This window comes from Arvicanthis niloticus, chromosome 5 (genome assembly GCF_011762505.2).
Source record: "Arvicanthis niloticus isolate mArvNil1 chromosome 5, mArvNil1.pat.X, whole genome shotgun sequence".
Classification (NCBI taxonomy): domain Eukaryota; kingdom Metazoa; phylum Chordata; class Mammalia; order Rodentia; family Muridae; genus Arvicanthis; species Arvicanthis niloticus.
Window position 1 is genome coordinate 63,552,745 of NC_047662.1, and position 22,272 is coordinate 63,575,016.

The 22,272-nt window shown below is 41.6% G+C and overlaps 1 protein-coding gene across 4 annotated transcripts in view; it reads right to left on the reverse strand.

The window, feature by feature from the left end:
• The window catches only part of Adamtsl1 (ADAMTS like 1), an 877,745-nt gene that overhangs the window by 86,093 nt on the left and 769,380 nt on the right, over nt 1-22,272 (reverse strand). For all 4 annotated transcript variants that reach the window (XM_076934699.1, XM_076934698.1, XM_076934696.1 and 1 more), the window contains 3 exons: nt 9,558-9,737; nt 5,637-5,790; nt 3,687-4,812 (listed from right to left, as the gene is read on the reverse strand). In XM_076934699.1, coding sequence (XP_076790814.1) covers nt 3,687-4,812; nt 5,637-5,790; nt 9,558-9,737 — 1,460 coding nt within the window. The remainder of the gene's footprint in view (nt 1-3,686; nt 4,813-5,636; nt 5,791-9,557; nt 9,738-22,272) is intronic.

Sequence of the window (22,272 nt, forward strand, 5' to 3'; positions counted from 1 at the left end):
AGTTTTAGTCTCAGAACAGCACAGGCAGGTTTGACAGAAAGATCCTCAGATGCAGCATGAACAAATATGGAGTGATAGGTAAACATCTGTGGCTTCAAGGACAACTATTGTGAATATGTGTGGGCATGTGTGTGTGTGTGTATGTATGTATGTATACAGTATATTTTATATGTATATATATCCATTACAATTTCTTTTTGTTTTGAATATTTTGTATATACATACAGTACATATGTATACATACATATCTATTATAATTTCTTTTTGTTTTGAATATTTTGAATATTTTGATGTATATATAGAGTACATATGTATATATATCCATTATAATTTCTTTTTGTTTTGAGTAACGCCATTAAAATGTACAAGCCATTTTTTAAAGTAATTTTTTTTACATAACATGTATTCAAACCCCAGCTCCCCCAGTGTCTAAGCATGAGATCTTGTGCATCTTAGTTTAACACCCCAGTACTCAATTTCATTAGCTCTTTTAATAACCCTTATTTTGTGCATGTGTTTGTGTATGGTTTGTTCACATGTGTGTGGAGGTGCACAAGCTACTCGTACTTATGCAGGTCACAGGAGGACAGTCGAGTTTTTCAAAGCTTAGGAGTTACAGGTTTTCTGCCCATTGGAGTTTCATACAAACTGGCACCTAAACTAGCATGGTAATTTCTGGAAAGCTACACTTATGCCCTGTTTGTCATCTCACCACAGAGGGCTTATCATTTGACTGCACAGCAGGGACTTAATGACATTAAAATGATTGTTACAATGGACCCCTCACCAGGCTCCTAGCTCCCACTCCCACTTTGTTACAATTCCCATGATACACGTGAGTCTGTAAAACTGGGAATTAGACTGTACAACTTACTGTCTTGGTTACTAGTTCCCTAAATGTTCTCTTGATCCTTAGAGACCAAAGCTTCCCTGGGACTTTATTTAGTCTTGTGACCTCATTCCACTGCCCACTGCAGCTGAATGAATTTCTTTTGGGATTCTACAACACAACAGACTCATTTTTCCCTCTGAGTTTTCATGTAACTTTCCTTTCATCCAGAAAGCCTTTCTCTTGGTAGCACATCCCGAGCACTCGTCATCATTTGGATTCTGGCTTCCAGAACATCACCTTAGAGTTTGTGTTCAGAGTGGTCACTGAGGTCTTCTCTATTACATATTTATTTTACTTTTGTACCCAAACACTTATTACCATAGTTTCTTGTTTACTGTTCTGTGTTTATCTTTCCCCTGTGCCATTCTTCCTACTATTTAGTATCTGTTTGGTGTCAGTTACCATCTGAGCATCAGAATTAGAATGGTAAAGAAAGGCTGTGACATCATGGACAGACAATAAGTGAATATATGATGTATCAAATCATCATAGAATCCTATAAGTCAAATACTAGAATTAAAGGGCAAGAAGACAGTTGGGGACAGGGACCTGTTATAGATGGCACAATCAGGAATGTTCCCTCTGATATCTGTTCTTGGAATAGAACTCTAAATATACTCCTGTTTCTTTCATCATAGTTATTCCCACTGAATTGACATATACAAATAGTTGGGCATATTGTTCTGTTAGCATGACCAATACTGCCTTTATCCCTTCAGTTTCCTAAACAGACCGTGAGTTCCATCAATAGGATATGAGTGCTCTTTCCCATCATCCTCAGTATCTAACACAAGATCTGCTGTGGTGGGGCTGGAAGAAGAGAATGAGGAGCACAGTGAACCAGGCTGTCACAACAAACTCAGGACACCTTGGAAACTACCATCTGAGAAGTTGACATGTGCTTCTAAGAATCATGTGAATTCATTGCATAGAATAAATTTTACATGTAATATGGGTCAATAGTATCAGAACTTTTATTCATTTTTTTCTGCCTTGACTGGTTCTTGGTAGTCTGGGATATTTATTATACACTTTAATAAACCGGAAAGTCCAATAGACCAACAGGGTGCTGGATTTTGCAGACTCCTAGGAAGGTGGATCTGGGCAATAAGCAAAAAACAGACTAACTGAGCTAAGTCTAGTACTGGACATTTCAGCACTTCAGTCTCTGAAGCTAAATGAGTATTTCTGAACCATGACGACAAAGTGATGAGGATCTAAGGAAGAAAATCTTTATGGTAGCAAAAACTGCATAAAGTGTACACACACACACACACACACACACACACACACACACGTGTATATATATATATATATATATATATATATATATGCAAGCAAACACTGAAAATATATGTATATATGTGAGAGAGAGATCGAGAGAAAGAGAGAGAGCGTGAGAGTGCGCATGTGTGTGATCAATAGTACTCTGAGTGCATTGCACATGACATTGTCTTCCTGGAAAGTGAGAACACACATTGGGATGCTTAAAAGGGTTAAGAAAAGTGAAAACTCCCAAATAATTTCCAGTTGGGGAATTGTTAAGTACATTCAGGAATGGTAATCAGCTGTTAAGAAGGTGATATGGATCTCAACACACTATTATAAACACATGAAATAAAAAGCCTACTCAAAGGTTCTGAGCATGACTAACATCCCATTAAAACCCCAAATCTTCAGTGTGTAGATGGCTTTATATAATACAATAAAACACGGAAAAACTCTAAAAGGATGTATACCAAATCATTACAAGTTATGGTCTCTGCGGATGAAGGAAAGTTGCACTTTTACTTTATAGATTTGGATATCATCTGAATTGCTTTATAGCCATTTTATTGCTCTTATAATAAAAAAAATCAAGTGACATATTAAAAAACAGATATAAAATGCGGCAGTAAACACATGTGTTCAGCTTTAACAGAGCACTTTTCAAATTCATATGACCACTGAACCCTGATCTGTGGAGCACTTAGCAGTGACTTGCGCAGGCGGTGCTCAGGCCTCTCCCCTAATCTCACCAGCATTTGGGTTTTGCACTTCTGTGGTCATTTATAAATGAGAGAAAGAGGTTCCAGTGACCTCGGAGATTGCCTGGCAACTTGTCTGTACTCCACTATATTATAGCCACTATAAAATCGAAGGGAACAATTATGAAATGCAGCACTGTTCTTGGTACATAGGTCGTATGTACCTACAATTGTGACTGTTGTTATTTCTACTGCCACTGTTGATTTTAGTTTTATCAATAGCCTTGGTCCAAGGAGCCAAGTAATAATACTTGCTGTCATCCCAACAATAACACACCAGAGAACAGAGACCATGAGACATTAGGACACATAATTACAGGTCTAACTGAGGTAACCTTTCTAGAAAAACAGCCTACTTCAGAACTGACAGGAAGGATGGCCTATAGGGAGTAGCTGGTGTTAGCTGCCCTCTCTCCATCCCAGAGGGACTAAACAAATGTAGAGATGGTCCTCATGTCCAAGCTTTTTAATGGCTCAGCTCGTGAGTCCGAAAAGCAACAATGCTGTGACTTGGGATGGTGTCCTTCTACCCAACATTCAAAGCTATCCATAGGGTACCTTGTTCATCTTTGGGCTCCTAATGGGGTGGGATGGTGATTGCAGTGCTGATCACTTATGAGATGGTAGTGTACTGTTCATAGATTATTAAGTGCTTTGTTTTACTCTAATATTATCTAGCAGAAACAGGTCTGAAAGCTGGGCAGTTATTTCTGTGTCCCCCTTTCCTCTTCCCAACCCTTCTTAGACCAGGGTTCTATGTGGCTCACCTGTCACTGAACTGAACAGCTTCTCCGTTCCTGGTCCAGTGGATGGCGGGTCTTGGGTTGCCTACCGCCTCACAGTGCAGAAGCACACTCAGGGTTCCGCTGGCTAGTGCCACAGTCTGCCCTAGGTGGGTGACTACCTCGGAGGCTGAGAGTTGTTGTGCTGCTGAGATCTTCCGCAAGATGGTGGGCTTGCGATGAGGTCTGCGGGAGCCACCCCCAGCCTCTCCAGAGGAGCTCCTTAGGGAGCTGCTGAAGCTAGAAACATGTTTGTGAGGTGGGATAGCCATGGGAGGAAACCTCTGCTCAGAGGGCTTGTGAAGCATATCCTGGTTTTCCAGATGGCTTCGGAAGATGTCTTGGGCCAGCTGGGCCACCAGGTGCTTGCTGTAGAGGTCCCGTAGCTCCTCTGGCTGCTGGGACAGGTTCCTGAGGATGTCATCCAGACGCTTCTGCTCGGCCACCATGGTGAAGGGGAGATGTAGGAGGGCCTGTTCAGCACTGGGATCCTCTTCTGAGGATGCGTTCCTTTCTGCAGAGTCCTGTACATCCCATGAGGCCAGGAGCTCTCCTGGCCAGCCGCCCTGCTCCAACAACCTAGACACAATGTCATCATAGCGGTTTCCAGGATCTGCAGTGAGGCCACGCTTCTCAGCTTTGCTGCCGTTGGAGAAGATGCCATTTTGGTGTTTGTGGGTTTGCAAGGCCTCCTTTGGATTAGCCTTCCTCACCTGCAAGGCCTCCTCTTCCTCACTCCAAAGGCTCAGGGGCCTGGCCACGAGCTTGTGGTTGCCTCCAATGAGCTTAATCACAAACTGCTCCCGGGCGGGCCCTGCAGAACAGGTGTAGATGCCTGCATCTGAGGGCTTGAGGCGATGGATCTTCAGGTAGCCAAAAGGGGCCACGGTGACATGAGCGGAGCTGATGCTGTGCTGGCCGTCCTTCTCCCAGGTGATGAGGGGCTTGCGGAATCTGCGGGTGGGACACCGAAGCACCACGGTAGTCTTGGGAAGCAAGTAAGCAAATCCTCCTACAACGAAGTGCAGCTTCCTCTGCCTGCGGGTCTGGATGTATATGTTTCGTGCAGCTGCGATGTGAGGGCTGTGTTTGGTGGAAGGCCTTCCAGGCCCTGGTTTGAGAGGGATGCCAGACCGGAGAAGAACCAAGAGCAGGGAAAAACCAGAGTGAGATAGGGCCACCAGAGAGGTCAGAGGGCAAAAAGGACAAACAGGAGAACTCTACTGTTGATTTTGGCAGGGCTGTCTATTTGCCACTAGTTTTTACCCGGAAGGAGCTGGCTACCAGCTGTGGATCATCTCACTACCCCACCTTCAAAACTCAGAGCACTAATGAGGTGTGGTGAGGGGGAGCTCCACAGGAACCCAAGAGGTGGGGGTGCCTGAAGCCCCGGAGAAAGGCAATCCTCATTAAAAGCATTTGAAGAAGAAATGTGCACTGTTAAGAGAGGCAGGCAGAGGACAAAGATGAACACATTTCTCTGTTAAATGTCCACCTTCTGGGCCATGCAAAGAACCAGGGCCCAGGGTAGACAGAGTGGGGAGCCCAGGATTGTTATAACTCGGGATTATATTACACAAAACAAATGTGCTTAGAGCAATTAAAACCCCCCAGTTTGGATAACATTAGACTTCATTAGGAGTAAGCAGCATCCAGCTTCCAGATCTAGTATGCCAACAGGTGACCTTTGTCCAACCCTTGCAGCTGCTTTTGCAGGGGAGAAGAGAACTCAGCTTGGACACTTGAATGATTAAGATTCCCCTTTCATCTCCAGTTGTGCACTCCAGCCATAACTGGTTTTAGGCTCTGCTGCCCCACAATGCCTCACTGCTCTGGGGCTCAGGGAAGGTCCTTGCCTGGTGGCTATGGATGCTGTTCCCCCTCCCCCCATGGGGTTCCGTATCCCTCCTACCCGCAGAGCCCTGACATACTCACTTGCACAGGTGGCCAGCATACAGGGTCTGATGGAGGAAGAGAAGGGCAGGGGAGGGCACAGAGTGGAATTGACAACAGTGGAGACCCCGGTTTTCAGCACCCTCTGGCAAATGGCACTTCGAGTCTGGGTGCCCTCCCCACAGCTCACAGAGCACTGGTGGAGGAAGAAAGGATAATGTATGAAAGTCCCATACACTAGAGCATTGGTTCCCTACCTGTGGGTTGCAATCCCTTCGGGGGTCAAACCACCCTTTCACAGAGGTCGCATATCAGATAGTCCTGTTTATCAGATATTTACATTACAATTCATAATAGTAGCAAAATTGCAGTTATGAAATAGCAGCAAAAATAAATTTATGGTCAGGGGTCACCACAGCATGAGGAATTGTACTGAAGGGTTGTAGGATTAGGAAGGTTGAGAACCACTGAACTAGTAGAGTCTCATGGTTGTTCTGAATGGTCCCTTAAATTCACTATGATATACTGGGAAAAGTATCAGCCACTGAAAATATATTTCCAACAATGTAGAATATCTGCCTCACAGCCACACTGTGCCCTCTAACATCCTGTATTACTCTGTATTGTAAGGGTTTTTATGTGCACTTAACCCATTCCAGCCAAATAAAGAATGATCCTTATATGTGCTATAACATAGACACACCTTAAGAATATTAAGCTAAGCCGGGTGGTGGCGCACGCCTTTAATCCCAGTACTGTGGGCTTGGGGCAAACCCAAGGCAGTTTTACTGACGAGGTGAGTGCTGTCAGGATCGTGAGAGGGACTTGGGGTCCGACTTTGGAGACCTTTCATTTTCAGACAGGTTTGGAATTGGTCCACAGAGCAATGGGAAGCCATGAAGGAGGGAGTGACATGATGGAAGAGGTGTTTGAGAAGGTGAATCTGGCAACACTGTGCAGAGTGGAGGGGAGGGGAGGAGAGACGGAATGGAATGGAGGGGGTGCTACAGCCTCTGCTTGAGATGATGAAGGCCCGAACTTGGGTCATGGCAGCATGCCAATGAAAAAAAATGACAGTAAAAACAGCTGAAAGGTATCTTATACTTTGAAGTTTTATATGTGAGTACATTGAAACGACACTGCCCTATGGGACAGACTGTGACAGCTGCCACCCCAATAGAAATTCAAGATGCCAAGGACCAGTGCAGGTTGAGAACAAACCTCTGCTTGTGTTGCCTGATGATTATGGACTCCAGATTCTACTTGACACCCGTTTGACCATAAATGACAGTACCAGATCCAAGAATCCAAGGGGCAAGGAGTTGAACAGCTTTAAAACATGGCTGTTTTAGTTTGGTCAAGTGGAAACACAGACCACTAGCCAGACTGCAGGCCAAGGTCAGCTGGGACTTTGGTAGTTTCTCCTCTAGCATCAAGCTTCACATCTCTGAAGTAGAGAAGCTAAGCTGAAGTCAAGTCTCTCAAGCCATGTCTGGTAACCATGGTGAGGTGGTGAAGCAGTGGCTGCTTCTCAGTGATGGCGACTCCCACCCCTGGAGACTTGTCACCCCACTCCTGCTTTAACCACGCAGTTCTCATTTTTGTTTTAGATTTAAAAATGTGTGTGTATGTGGTGTGTGTGTGTGCACGCGCACGCTGGTTTGTTCACTGCATATGCAGCAGATGATTACAGTGTTATAGTATGTCACTCTCCACATAACTCTCTTCAAACAGAGTCTCTCTCACTGACCCAAGAAGCTAGGCTAGTACCAGTGAGCTCCAGATATGCTCCCATGATTGGGCGATTGTGTCTCACCATTTCCAGCCTCTCTTCAATGCCAGAAATGTCCATTCATGAACCCTGATAGCTCAGAACTTTAGATAAGGGTTAACCATTCCTACTTTACCAAATGTGACCTTTTACTTTCCTAGGGAGAAGAGCAAAGCACAAGGTAGACCTAGATTATGACCCTGAGCCCAGCCACTGTGGGCAACGGAGTGTTTACCTAGCTCTTTCTTTCTCCTGATAATGATCCCCAAAAGGTAGAGAACCAGCATCATAACTAGGGCTAAGTTAAACTAGACACAAGCACTTTATATGTATCATTTAATCAAGACTCTGCCTACATGATACATTCTGTTATCTTCTGTGTACAGTTGCTAAGAGAGTCAGAGTTTGGAGCCAGGTTTGCTTGTCTTTGTCTCTGAACTCTTAACTCTATAAGATCCTGTTCTAATGGTCTACTTTGCTCAATCTGATCCAGTTCAGTGGGTTCCTTCCTTCGGTGCTTAGACCACAAGGGACCTTCTTTTAAATCACTTTTTAATGAATGTTCTGTGTTCTATATCCTCCAAAGGCCATAAATGTCAGAGGATGGAGGGGGTGGCAATTATACATACATAGTCCTTCCTCTGCTGCTCATCTATGATATCCCATCACCCAGTAGACACTTTGCCAGGAACTTTACCGCAGCCACTTGACACATACACCAGGCCTCTTTTCTGTGTAGGCATTTCTTAATATGATTTTTTTCATATATAATGCCTCCCAAATCAACAGTTTTCTGTTGTTCTCCTTGTGTTGCCTGATGACGCCAGATTCCACTTGACACCTGTATGACCATAAATGGCAGTGCCAGATCCAAGAATCCAACAAGGAGTCGGATAGCTTTTAAACATGGCTGTTTTAGTTTGGTCAACTAAAAATCACCAACCAACATGTCTGTGTACACACACATTTAAATATATGCATATTTTCCTCTGCCCTTCCATTCTTGTATTCTGCTGAAATACAAACTGTTTCTAAAATACCAAAATAACCATTCTCCTCTCTGTTCTGAAACATCTGGGGTGAGACACAGCCTGAGGTAATTTTACTAATAGACTATGATGGTAATTTAGATTCTTTTACAACCCCAGTGCCCTTAGCAGGCACTATCAGATGGATTATGAACTGGCTGGTAATGTACAAAGCAAGAATTCCATGCTGAGAAGTCAGGCATCTTTATTTCCTCAGGCTTCCTTTTCCATCTGGAAGAAAGTGTCCCTGTGACACACATTTAAGCCATCAGCAGCTCCAAACTGAGTTGCATGTTGTACACTAAAAAGCCAAGGAAAGAAAGAGAAGGGTCTTGGATATGATTTGGATATACCAACCTTTCTGCCAGTTGCTGAGTTTATTTGTACAGCAATGATTTTTAGACTTCTCTGTGGAAGACACTCAGGTCTTTGGAGCTGGGTAGTTAAAGGCAACTAAGAGAGATTCTAGGGCCTGAAAGCAGTCGGGGTGAATCTTTGAAACAGGCTGTAAATGGATTCATGCCAATGTCAGAACAAGAAATGCTTGGAGAAGCGGGTTAGTTGGAGGTTAAGTTTGGGATCCCTAACTTCAGGCACCATCTGGAGCTGTGAACGCTGAGCTGCTACTTCCCCAAGTGCACAGCAATGGGGGAAATCAAGTTCTCTTGCTGGGAAGTTGTTCAAGTTTTAGAGTCAGGAAACTAACAGTAAAGAGGCAGGATTTCCTTGGCCTCCTTTTCCTAATAAATCACATCCTTTATTGTCCAGAAACTTGGAAGAGAAGAACCAGGGAGGCCTTGCCCTTCCTGAGTAGAGACTGGAAAGATCTGGGAGTAGGACATGGGAGCATGACTGTTGGGAGGAGGGTCTAGGTGCAGAAAGAGAGGTGAAGAACCCTATATTTTGGGTTTGTCTGAGAGAGATTCCATTTATAATCGCAGGTTTCCGATTTTCAACTGTTAGGTAAGGGCTGGCTGCATAGCTTAGGTCCCCACAATTAAAATAAGTCCATAGCCTAGTTCTTATACCTCCTACCATATAGGCTGATGGCATTACAAAATGCCATTCCACACTGTTAGGTGAGCTTTTTGGTCTCTTTTCTATGTGTGTGGGGTGACCTCTCTTTTCTCCTATATGTTCTCTCATCCTGAGAAGCATACCTACCTCTGACCAGTCTGAGAGAAGCCACTCACTGGGGCAATCATCTTTCTTGCACACTTGCTGGGAGGTTGGTTTGGAGGCTGAACAAAAAGTCTCTGGAAGCTCCAGGAAGCTGCCATCAGCCATACGCTGCTTGCAAAGAACGTCACGTTTCTGAATCCCTCCTCCACAGGTTCTAGAACACTGGGGAAGCAAAGCAAAAAGGGTGAACACAGGCAAGGATTCTGATTATTACCTTATTCTTGGTTGAGAAAAGAGTAGGGAGGTGTTTTTTTGTTTTGTTTTGTTTTTTTTTTGTTTGTTTGTTTTTGTTTTGTTTTTGACAAACCAGGAGTCAGGCCAAGGGGTTTTGCTTCTTGTCTTTGCAGTGAATTGTGTAGCAAAGATTTTGTAACTCCCCACTTATAATCTCAGGTATTTAACTTGAGCATCCAGGAATTCAGGAACCCTGGAATCTTAGAAATTTGCCCCTGTGATTTGTAAAAAACTGTGATTTGTAGCCACTAAAGAAAACTGGTTTAAAAGGTTAGTATAATAAAGTGCTCAACATATTTATGATCCAATGAAAATAATCTGTCCAGCTTCCAGCATGAGGAAGGGTGACCTCCTGCCATCGGAATCAACCCAGAAAAATTAATTTGCAGAGAGAAAGGACTGTCCTCTTCCCCCACGTGGAAGCACTCATTCAACCACACTGGGCAATGGGAGATTTAGGAGCCAGGTTTCTGAAGAACTCATCTGGACTGGTGATTTCTAAGGGCAATGGAGCCAGAGGCGCTGAAATCTGGTATGCAAGAAAAATAGCCTCATGTCAGTGGTTTTCAGAGGGACCGCAGTAAAACACTTTGTTTACATGGAACTTAATAGTTATAATCTGGCTGCTTGAGGCAGGAACGAGGAGGCCTCCTGGGGCACAGATTGTTGGCTTTTTCCAAGTATTTGTCCCTTCCCTTTTAAGGGCCCTCAGCTTTTAGCATGGTACATGGTTTTTCTGTATAGGCTATATTTGGCAAGCTCCCTTGAAGGCAAGCATAGCCACTGGACTAAATGATGGCCAACAGGACATAAACAGATGGGTGTATGCGATTTCAAAGACCTCATCTAAAGAGAGACTGATGCCTCCTCCTTGCTGGCAAGAAATGGCATGGTGTGCAAGCAATATGCAAATGAGGTGCATGTGATTTAAAAAAGAGTAGGTTTTATTGTTGACTTTCGAGAAGCCCTGCCTACCTCTTCTTATGCAAAATACTCTAGTCTTCGAAGCCACTATAATTTTGAGATTTCTGTTACTCCGGTCTGATATAACCCTAGTTCATATATGCTAAACAATGACTTAGCTAGATTGGTGCAGGTTATCGCAGACATTTCGGGAAGCTTTCTGGTTTCTTAGGAACAATCTCTAGTTATTCACTTGCTGCCCTTGGCTTGTTGAGATATTTAATCTAGGTCCAAAACTGGGAGTTTGCACTGAAGGAAAATAGCTCCAACACCCTAGATGTCACCCTCCTTGGTGGTGGTCTTATTATGTAGCCAATAAGATATTAGGGCTGAAGCATATGCCTGCTCTCACCTCAGTCCACTGCTCAGATAACCAGGGACAGTAACTGTAGGACTCTAGTAGGTCAGAGTCCTGCCAGGAAAGCTATTAATGATGACTATCTAAACCTGGTTCCAGGAGCCTGAAGCCTTATAAGATTACTATCTAGTGAGAGGTGATAAATTAATTCATACTGTTGCCCTCTCTTATAAGAACCAAGTCAAGGGAGTGGAGAGATGGCTCAGGGCTTAAGAACACTGGCTGCTCTTACAGAGGACCTAGGGTTTGATTCCTAGTGCCTACATGGCAGCTCACAACCATCTGTAAGTCCAATCCTAGGGTGTGAGATTCTCTTTTGGTCTCCTTGGGCATTGCATGTAGATAGTATACAAACAAGCATGCAAACAAAACACCCATATAATAAAAAAATTAAAAAATAAAAGAAAAAGAAAGAAGAAAGAAAGAAGGAAGGAAAGAGAGAGAGAAAGAAAGAAAGGAAGGAAGAAAGAAAAAAAGAAAGAGAAAGAATTAAGCTAGTCCAATAGGCTTGTCAATTACTGGACAGTAAAACAAACTTCTAGAAATCTGTCAATTCTAGAAATTTAAAAAAAGCATTTATTTATATTTATTTGTGTGTGTGTGTGGTGTGTGCGTGCACACATGTATATATATCATAGTATACATATTGAGATCAGAGGGAAGCTGTACAGAATCAGTTCTCTTCTTCTACCCTTAAGTGGCTTTTTAAAATCAAACTCAGGTCAGCAAGTGGTTTTTACAGGCTGAGCCATGTTGCTGGGTTTCAGAAAATTAAAATTTCTCGAAAAATGTAAGTTGATACAATGGTTTCTGGCCATTGTCACTCTGACACAATGAGAGTGTTTTTCTTTGCATTGGTTTCTTTGGCCATTGCCCACTTGTAAGAGCCAAAGTCATCCTGTAAGCATGGCCTGTAGGCACCAAAGACAAGCTAACTTCCTGGAATGCTGGGAGTTGTAGTTCTTGAAAAATAACAAAGCTGCATGGGAAATACATTGGCCTTGTGGTTTTGCCCTTAAAAAGCTCCTATAACAAGTGATTCTTCACCCTTCACTAGGATTCTAGAGAGTGGGTAGACCTTACCAGAGTCCATCTGTGTCTCCGTGTGTCCATCTGTCCATTTGCCTGTCCAGCTATCCACCTAGCTGTCTAGTGATTTAGTAGTCCTGGGATTGAACATAGAGCTTCTGCATGATATATCTATATCTATATCTATATCTATATCTATATCTATATCTATATCTATATCTATATATATCTGCTGATCTATATCCTTAGACTGCATTTTGTTTTTAAAATAGAGATTTCCTCCTAGTGTTGAGACTGAATCCAGGGACTCATGCTTGTTAAAGAATGTGCTCTGACATGGCATCATATCCCCAGATCCAAACAGCAATTTTAAAAAGCTCTTTTTCTTTCAGAGATTCTAACCATCAACCTGTTAAATATTCAAATGAAGAGATTTTACTTTTCTTATTGCTCATTGTAAGTGTATGGGATTTGTACTCAAAATATTCTCCAGTATTTTGGTTACATCTTTAATACGAGAACTTAGGATTGAAGGAGTTCATCTCTAGTGTGTCTCCTTCCATATATTTTCTCTACTAAAAAGCTCAGGGTTCATTTGTTTTCTCATAATCAGTGGCTGGAGTATGAGCCAGTAAATACAATGCCATTTCTTAATGGATTTTAGAGGTATGTGATGCCTCTAAATATTTATATCATTGAGCGTGCAATGAAAGAAGTAGATGTCTAGTTTATAAGACCATATCTCCACAAACCTCAAAATGATGTCAAACCACATCTTTTTTTTTGTCATTAAAGATTAAAGTTCAGTCAAGATACCCAAGGCCTCCTGAATTCACCAGACATAAAGATATGTGGAGATATACGGCAGGTAGTCTATGCAGAGTCCTAGAGGCCATCTGTTGACTGAAAATATAGTAATTTTCCTATTGATATTAATACTTATATGACTACACAGCACTTCAATGATTAATGGCTACATTTTTCTCCATTCAAACATTTTTTGAGGCACATGGGATCCTGTTCATTTTGGATACATACTCCAAAATTAAGCATGGAGCTGAGTATAAATAGTTATTAGATTTAAAGTGTTCAACTAGAGTTCTTATTAAATGTGTCAATAAGAGAAAAATGTAGGCTGGTTTTCTCTTTCCTTCAAACGTAGTTAGTAGACAGAGAAAATAATTTCTCTTACTCCAAGGGTCTTTTAGTATAACCACTCTCTTAAAATAAGGGGTAGGGTGTCAACTTCCAGATAGGACCTGATTAAAAAGCAGTCCTCGGATAAATCCATAACCTTATGCAGAACTCTGTGACAGCACACAGACAAAAACAGTTGTAAGGAAGAATTGTAAGATCCCCTGGGTGCTTTATCAGACCTAAAGCTTCAGAGAGATTCTAAACCCACAAGATAAAGACCAGACTCCAGAAAATGCCTTTCTGGGCCTTGTACACAAGACTATGACAATCCTACTGGCTTATTCTTTGAGACTCTACCATGTGCTAGGGCAGAAGACAATTCATCCTTCTCTGGGCACACAGACACTTTTCCTGCCCAGGCTTTTGATCATGTTGTTCACTATGCCTTTCAGTTCTTGCTCACCCATAAACTTCTAAGGTATCCTAGAAGGCCCAGCTCAGAGGCCATTCCTTCTCAAAGCTTCCTCTGTTTCCTGTGCCTCTCTGCAAACGGCTCCCTTCCACCACACCCTGACTTAGGATGGGTACCTTATCTCCTCCGAGAATGCTCCTAGCTCATGTGTCTGCTATTTCCTCTGTTTCCCTGAACACATCCAGGATTAGTAAGCAATCTTTTGAGAAAAGTTCATCTATGCACCCCTCAGTACACAGCATAGTGTCTGGCAAAGAGCACGCAGTTCATAAATGTTTCCTGAATTGATGATGGGATGAATGAGAGGACGCTAAAGGCAGATGTTTCAAAGATGTAAAGCGAACATCCAGCTGTGACAGATTTCTCTTTTTATCAGATTGTTTGATCACTACAGCAAGCTGTGTCCCCAGTCAGCAATGGGATTTGGCTCTTCTGGGCATTCTGACACTCTAGGCATCATGGGACACGACCAGATCAATTCTATCTATCTATCTATCTATCTATCTATCTATCTATCTATCTATCTATCTATCATCTACCTAGCTGTCTACCATCTCTCTCTCATTATCTACTTATATGCCAACTCTATGTATGTATGTATATATGTATGTTTGTATGTATGTATTTATGTATCTATCATCTATCTATCTATCTATCTATCTATCTATCTATCTATCTATCTATCTAATCTACTGTTCTCTTACCTATTATTTATGTCCGGATCCTATTCCTAAAGCTTGTATCATATGTGCTTAATACATTTCTCCAGTATGTTTACATAGATGAAAAACTGTCTTTATAGATTTCTAGAAATCATGGAAGATGAAATTTTACATCAGGAAAGCCTTCAAAGTCTTTGGTAACTTTGTGACCATGTTGGTGAAGCTTCAGTTCTTTAAGTGAGAGTTAGCATGCAGAAAGAAAATGTATACAGAGAAAAGAAAGCAAGGGAAATGTAATAAAATTAAATGAAAAATATTTGTCTTTATGAATCATCATTTAAGGTCATATTCTGGCATGAAAAGGTAAATCTCTGGTAAGGGGTATTTTAAAATATATGCAATAAAGACAAATAATAAAGATCATTTATGTTGCATATATTAGCTGCCATACATGATTCATGGTGAGGTTGTGGCTTCATTATTTTTATAAGAAATTTAAGAAATATACAATAAAGAGGCCACTTAAAAGCTATATATTTATTCAGAAATATGCTCATGTGACCCGTATTTTCAAAGATTTCCCCATGATTAGCATGCCAATAAATTCTGCCTGCATTGATTTTTAAAAATGTTTCATTTGGTAGTTTAATTTAGAGTTGAGTTCATTTCCTTGGTGCTTCAAATTATATTACTGCCCTTAATGCAAAATGACGTTTATGTTCTATTTCCAGGACCAGATTTCCAGGTTTAACATGGTATGAGCTGCTTATTATGCTCATAACTCATTTCATCCCTTTCTTTACTCAGTCATACTTTTACCAAGCATTTGGGTATCAACTGGGCACTATGTTAGATGCTGGGGATTTTAGATGACTATAAGTGGTTATTATATTATAGGGATCTGTCATCCAGTGAAGGAGAAAACTACTGAAAAACATGATCAATTTTACAAAAAGAGACTACATTAACTAGTATGACTGCATTGTTATGGATAGGTTGGGGGTAGTGCTGCAGAAGAGGCAATATGAATAGTTAGCTAGGAAAACAGGAATGGGGACAGCATCTAACCATGTGGGCTTATACCCACATTATGCTCAACTATGGCATGGTCACATAGCTCCAAGTAGTTCTGAGGATGAAGCATGAAGGGGGGGTTATGAGACTTCAATGCCAGATGAAGGCCAGATAGTGAAATATAGTCTTCGAAATATAATCCTAAAACCCTGGGCTATCATCAGAACGGGTTTTAAAAGAGAGGGATAACATGATGAAATTTATATGAAATTACTTAGGCAACAGAAGCCAAAAGGTTTCAAACAATACTGCCCAATAAGATATCAATTGGTATTTGATGTGTAACAATGTCTTCTGAGATAAAACTGTCTACTTTAGGGGGAAGCTTGTTAAGACACAAGAAGTTAAAAGAGAGGTAAGACAGTTGGATGCTCTAAGGGGTGGATATGGGAATGGGTGTGGGATGGGGTAAAATATCCTATCCTGCAGTAACGCTGTTATGCTTAGGAAATGAACAACTCAAAAACCCCAGGAAGTCACCCAAACTGACCAGATTGATTAGAACCTCCTTCCCCTTCCAAGCATACATAGCTGTAAGGATTGCTAAGAAATGTTTTCAAATAAACTGAGCTTTCTGGAAATAGAGACCAGCCCAGTAGCCTCGAGGAAGTTCAGACCCATTGAGCTACTGGGATATTTTCCAACCTGTTGAAATGCCTCCTGGCTGTGCACATAGATTTGTAGCATTGGTGAGCTGTCACCGTGCTGGGGTGGACTTTGATGATGCAGCTGTCATTGAGTAATTTCTACTTCTATAATTAATCTTTTGCCCACATGCCTATAAATTCCAACCAAACTCCTTGTTTCACCAATTTGGACTTCAGTGGTATTAGTATGTTGGTCTACTACGTGGCATAAGTAGATTTTTGTCCATATCTCCCCAGGGAATGTCCATTACATAGCAGTATTCCATGGAGGAAAGACTTCTTGATTAAATTTGCATATGTAGCACTGCAGGCCATACCCTTATTAGATAGGTCTCAGCATATGTCATCTTAGGTCTAATAGAAAGTCTGTTAAGAAGGCATTGATACCAGGTTGGGAAGTACTGAATGAGCGTTATGAAGACAATTCTGTGGTTAATGGTTATAATTGTTGGGTTACTGATTGTGAGAACTTGGATCAAGGCTTAGGGAGAAAGCCAAGAAAGGAAAGAATGAAGGCGGGTTGCAGGAAGTGGAATCAAACCAGACATGGGTGTTGACTGAGTGTGAAGGACACGTGAAGCTGAGAAGAGCTTCAGATTTCAGAGAGGGAATGGCTAGATAGCCGTGACAGCACATGGTGGTGATCCACGAAGTTTGCTGGGAAGGGTAGCCAGGTATATGTGGGGCCTAATTGTAGATCTTTGGGGGTTGAGGCAACTCAGTAATGTTCGAGACTGGGAAATTCCATGTGTAGTAGAGGCCAAAATTGAAAGTTAGGGCTTGGAGAAATAAAGGAAAACTAGGACTCAAAATTTACCGAGAAACACTGTTAAAAATGAGGGCATCATTTTGCAGAGCAGGATCACTTTGTTCACTGTGAGTTAAGCCTTCCCAACTGTAGAAACCCAGGGTCATGCAGGGAGACTTCTGGGTTAAATAGACTGTTACGATGTGATACCCAGGCCCAACAGGATTCAGAGTGATTAAACCAAAGAGCTTTCTGCTAGTAAATAAAAACAAAACTATTCCACATGTGAAATCTGACTTTTGATCTCCATGCTGCTATAATTATTGCTGCTTCTAAAGATAGGATTAAATATTCATTTCAGAATACTACTGAAGATGAATTAAGCATTTAAATAGCTTCAAGGCATAACTACGACTCCTAACTTACACAGATTTATATTTGAATCACAGAGATCTAACATTATTGATGACTACTGGATAGCCCTCTAGTCCAGTCCAAAAGGTATGTGTGTATGCCCACATGCATATGTGTAAACCTAAAAATTTTTACTTTCTGGAGCATGGTTATCATTAAAAATTTCTTTTTCATTAATATCATTGGGAGAGATTCCTCTCTCATATATGGCTTTTTATTCAGCTAAATTATGTGCATTTTTGAATTGTGACCCAAATAAAAAAAGGTTTATGGGGAAACAGAGCTAATCACAGCTTTAAGCCGGGGCGGAGTACATGTAGGGCTTGTGGTGATTGCTTCTGTCTTCTCAGTACAGATGTGTGCAATATGTACGTGCACTTGGGTGGACGCAATCCTGAACATAAAACATTTGCAGCTCAGGGAAATCTAAATTACACTCCAGAGCAGCCTGATTCATTTCCGTTTAACCCTTCAGCATATCTCTCCTTTCCTCCTTGTTCTCTTTAAAATGTGATCAAGTCAAATGAAAGTGTGCAGATGCATACGTATATAATGCTACAGATGTCATGTGGGGGAGGGACTAGTAGAGGGTAGGTTATCAATCAAAAGGCCTGGTGCTACTGGAGATTAGGTGCTGACTTTTGAGCAGATTGTGGTTGGCTGAACAATGACCAGGAAGGTTTCTATGTCTTGGTCTCTGGAACTGGTAAACACACTTCTTAGAATAGTCAAAGGAACTTTGCTAATTCAGCAACAGTCCTATGTAATCAGGTTTGTTGATATAGTCACCATGGTTCTCATAAGAGTAGTGCATGTGGGTCAGAATCTGGTCAGATATAAGAACAGAATCAATGTCTGGAGAGATTCACTCTGAAGGGAGAAGAAGGAAAGAGGAGAAAATAGAATAAGGAATAAAAAAGGCACACACCCTGTCTTAGAACTCCACTCCCCACCCCCTAGAAAGAAAGCAGGCCTGGTGGCTCCTTGATTTCAGGACAGTAAAACCCATTTCCAACTTGGGATAAGCAGTGCATTTGTGTTGCTTTGAGACATCAAAATCGTGGTAGTTTGTTATAGCAGCCACAGAAAACTAAGACGTAGATTAAAGAAAGCACCAAACATGGCTACAGATGCTGAGTCTTATGCAAACTGAAGATTCGAAGATGTGTTCTCAAGATTTCCTCACAATTTAGCCCTGCAGAGTAAATAATAAAGACAGCCTGGAAAAGGTACATTGAATAATAGACTCAAGAATGGAGTTTGAAGCCATCAGATGCCATTCATTTCCCAGCTGCTCAAGATGGGACAATTTCAAATCCCCCTGAGCCTAAGGTTGCTGAGATTAAAGGAGAGCATGTACAGTGGGAGAATGAGTAAGCCTGTATAAGGCTGGGGTGCATATAAACCTTCCAGTGCTCCTAGTGCCTCATCAGGAAAGGTTAGTAACATCGCACAGTGGGGCGAGGGCTGTGTGAGCAAGTGCTCAGAGCTGTGCTGGAGACACTGGGAATGCTAAGGTACTTGTTGGAAAGAGGTTTAAGTGGCAGAGAGAGGGGATGCGAGAGGGAAGTGGGGTGAAAACTAAAGCCCATTATATAAATATATTAAACTGTCAGATAATAATAAAACATGTTGAAGAGAAGCAGCTCCTGAAATAGTGCAAGTATTCAGTAAATGAAGCAAGAAGCCCTGGCACGTGCCTCTCCTCTCCATCCACTCTGCTTCATCATGCCCCTTTTCCTTCAGCCATGGGTCTTCCTGAGACTCGGTCTTAGCCTTCATTGACCTTAGCATCTAATCCAGGAGTCATGGGCTGTGCTTGATCAGATAAGGATTCGACTGTTCAGTGAATACCCATAGCTTCAGTGTGGGAGATATATCTGGTGGAAGGCAGAGTTTCCTGCTAGGTTCTGACAGGCAGAGGGAGGGAACATGCAGGTAGCAGGAAGTAGTGCAGGAGAGGGAGAGCAGCCAGAGACCAGCTGTGACTGGAGGTGGGGCATGGGCAGATGGGCAGGGACATGAGGGTCTGATAGAATCATGCATATAGGCTTATTATCTGGCTATGAAGAGTTCTTGAACATTGTCCTAGTGGAATATGCTCATGATCAAAGTGTTTCAAGGCTAATGTGGTAATATTTGCCAGGGCCCCTCAATCATGTGCTCTAACTGTCAACTTTGAGCTCATCTCTTGGGAGGTTTATAAAACCTGCTTGCAGACAATATTAAAAATGAAGATGAGAAAAAATTTAATAAGTTAGAAAAGATACAGTGGACCAATGCACAGGAAATTCAATAACTAAAAAAATTTAAATAAATATATACACTAAACCTAAATTTTATATAATATGAATTAGCAAAGTTTTCAAGCTAACTTGATAAAAATAAATATCAAACAAGGTACTTTTTTTTTTTGAGATCAAAGATTAAAATGTAAAAAGTACATACTAATAGATGGGCCTCTGACAACCAAATCTAGAATTAGATTTCTGCTTTTGAATAAAACAGAAGTTTAACAAAGATATCTAGAATCCATGCCTGGTCTCCTCCAGACCTGCAGAATGTGTAAATACTGGCTCTGAGCCCGTTTTAGACAAATGTTCTACAAAGAACACAGGGTTTTGTGTTCCATCTAGCAGATGGTGATTTCTATACTACACTTTTCTGGGAAGAGAAACATACATAGAAGGTTGGTGGTGACCCTGAGATCAAGCTGAAAAGAAGGGAGAGGTTCTCCACTCAAACAGGCTGCCCATTAGGTTTCCTCTCAGTTTTAAAGGAAGGATTTGAAAGCCCCATCTCTTGTTCTTTCATTAAAACAATAGCAAGGTTGCAGGGTGGGTGCTGAAAGGAGCCCCTGACAGATTACAGTGGACCTGTATGGATCATGACTACACACCAGGTTCCCTTGGCCCTGATGAGACTGCTGAGGAATCAGGGCTAATCAGGCAAGGGGTTACCAATAGCTGGTAGCCTAACTCATGGTGTCCCAAGACCACAGCCTTGGTCACAGCCACAAGCTCAGGGATACCTAAACTTACTTTTTACTTACACCAGTTACAATAAAAACAATGGCTTTATTTCTTTTAAGAAGTGGTAAGCGCCCATTGTATCCAAGAGCTCACCTAAAGAAGATTCTAGGAAGCAACAGGAGAAAAATATTTCTGCTAAGTTTAATGAGATTTTAAAAATGACTGATGATCAAAACTATTAACGGACACTTTCTGGAGGGTGTCCTCCCTGGTGGCTTTCAAATTCTTCATTTCTTATTGTCTTAAAAATACTTCTGATAATTATTATGCTTGCTATACAAGGACTTAAAGTGAAACCACTAACTGGAGAGGTGTTTAGTGTTAGCTTTCTGATTTGAGAAACAGGCCTGAACCTGCCTCATCTCTAAAGGCCTTGCTTGTGGAAGGAAATAGAATAGGCTTTCAAAATAAACTCGTGTCTTCTTAGGTCAAGGCATATGGAATCTGCTGCGTCAAAGTGGATGCTGTGAGTATGAAGCTGGCAATGGTGGCTGTTGACCCAGAGCCCTGTGTGTGTGTGTGTGTGTGTGTGTGTGCGCGATGTGCACCAAGGATCAGAAAACACGCTTGGCCAGGAGCATTAATCAGTAGCATGTGTGGCTATTGAGGGGAAGGCAGTGTTGCCCTGAAAGCCACTACAACACTGACTTTATGATCCATAACTGCACACAAATATATCAGTGAGATACAGAGCCAGAATTTTATGGCCTGTAGCGAGGCGCTCTGTGTACAATCGTTCATTTTGTCATAGAGTAAACACTATTCACAAAGCACTCTTCTCTTCACATAAATGACAAAATACAAGCTACCCATAATCCAGAGACATAGTAGTCAAGCAGTAGAGACTGAAATGCACAGATTCCTTACTTTTCTCCTGGCATGAGTCAGCTTAAAGCCAATAGTTTTCTTCAATTTCAAGCAGCCCAATGAAAATATACCAGAAACCGGGAGCCCCAGGCTCTTGTGTATAGGATTCATGACCTTGAGCGAAGTCACACCTAGGCCACGGTTGTATTTTCACAAGTCAAGGGTGCTCACACTGTGCTTATTCAGATAATCATGGACCTTTTAGTCCCAACATGTGGGTAAAGGCCACCCCTTCATTTTCAACTTGCATAATTCTTAGTTTTCTCAAAACTAAAATGAGGACAATATACCATTTTTAACTATGTTGTTGTGAGAATTAATTTCAAACCAATGTAGAATGATGTGTATTTCTTAGTGAAACACCAGCTCACAGCTGTTTAAAATATATTGTATCCACTTGACTTAAAAAAAAAAAAAAAGCATCACAGAGTAGCATGGGATCAATGGGCTCAGTCATAATACACACGAGACCTTACAGGAAACTCACGCACAATACCTCCTTTTAGTTGTTGTTGTTGTTGTTTTGTTTTTTTTAATAATGATCCCTTAGTATCTGGAAGGGACTGGTTGTAGGATGTTCCTCAGATATGATGCTAAGACCCCAAATCTAAGGATGATATATAAAATGACTCACTATTTCTATAATCTACACACCTCTTCTCTGTGGCTTAAACTGTCTCTACATTATAATACCAAGCAAAACACAAATATCACATATTCCTTAGGAAAAACTTAAAACATCTATGTGTGTTCAGTATAGATGTAAACACCACACGTCTTACCAAAGAGCATACAGTTTAAGCTGGTTAAATCCGTGGCCATGAAAATGGCAGATACCAAGTGTTGACTGTGCTGTAGCATTTTGCTCACTCAGTACTGTTTTATGCTTACTGATAGCCAGGAAGAAGGAAGAGAGAAATATGGAAGATTTTTGGCCGCTTGGAACCAGCAGACCATCTCTTAGCTATAAGGAAAGAGTATACAGGCAGCTGTCCTCTCTTCTCAGCTGGATGACTATAAAACTTATCACCCTAACTGGGACACTTCTTGAATTTACAAT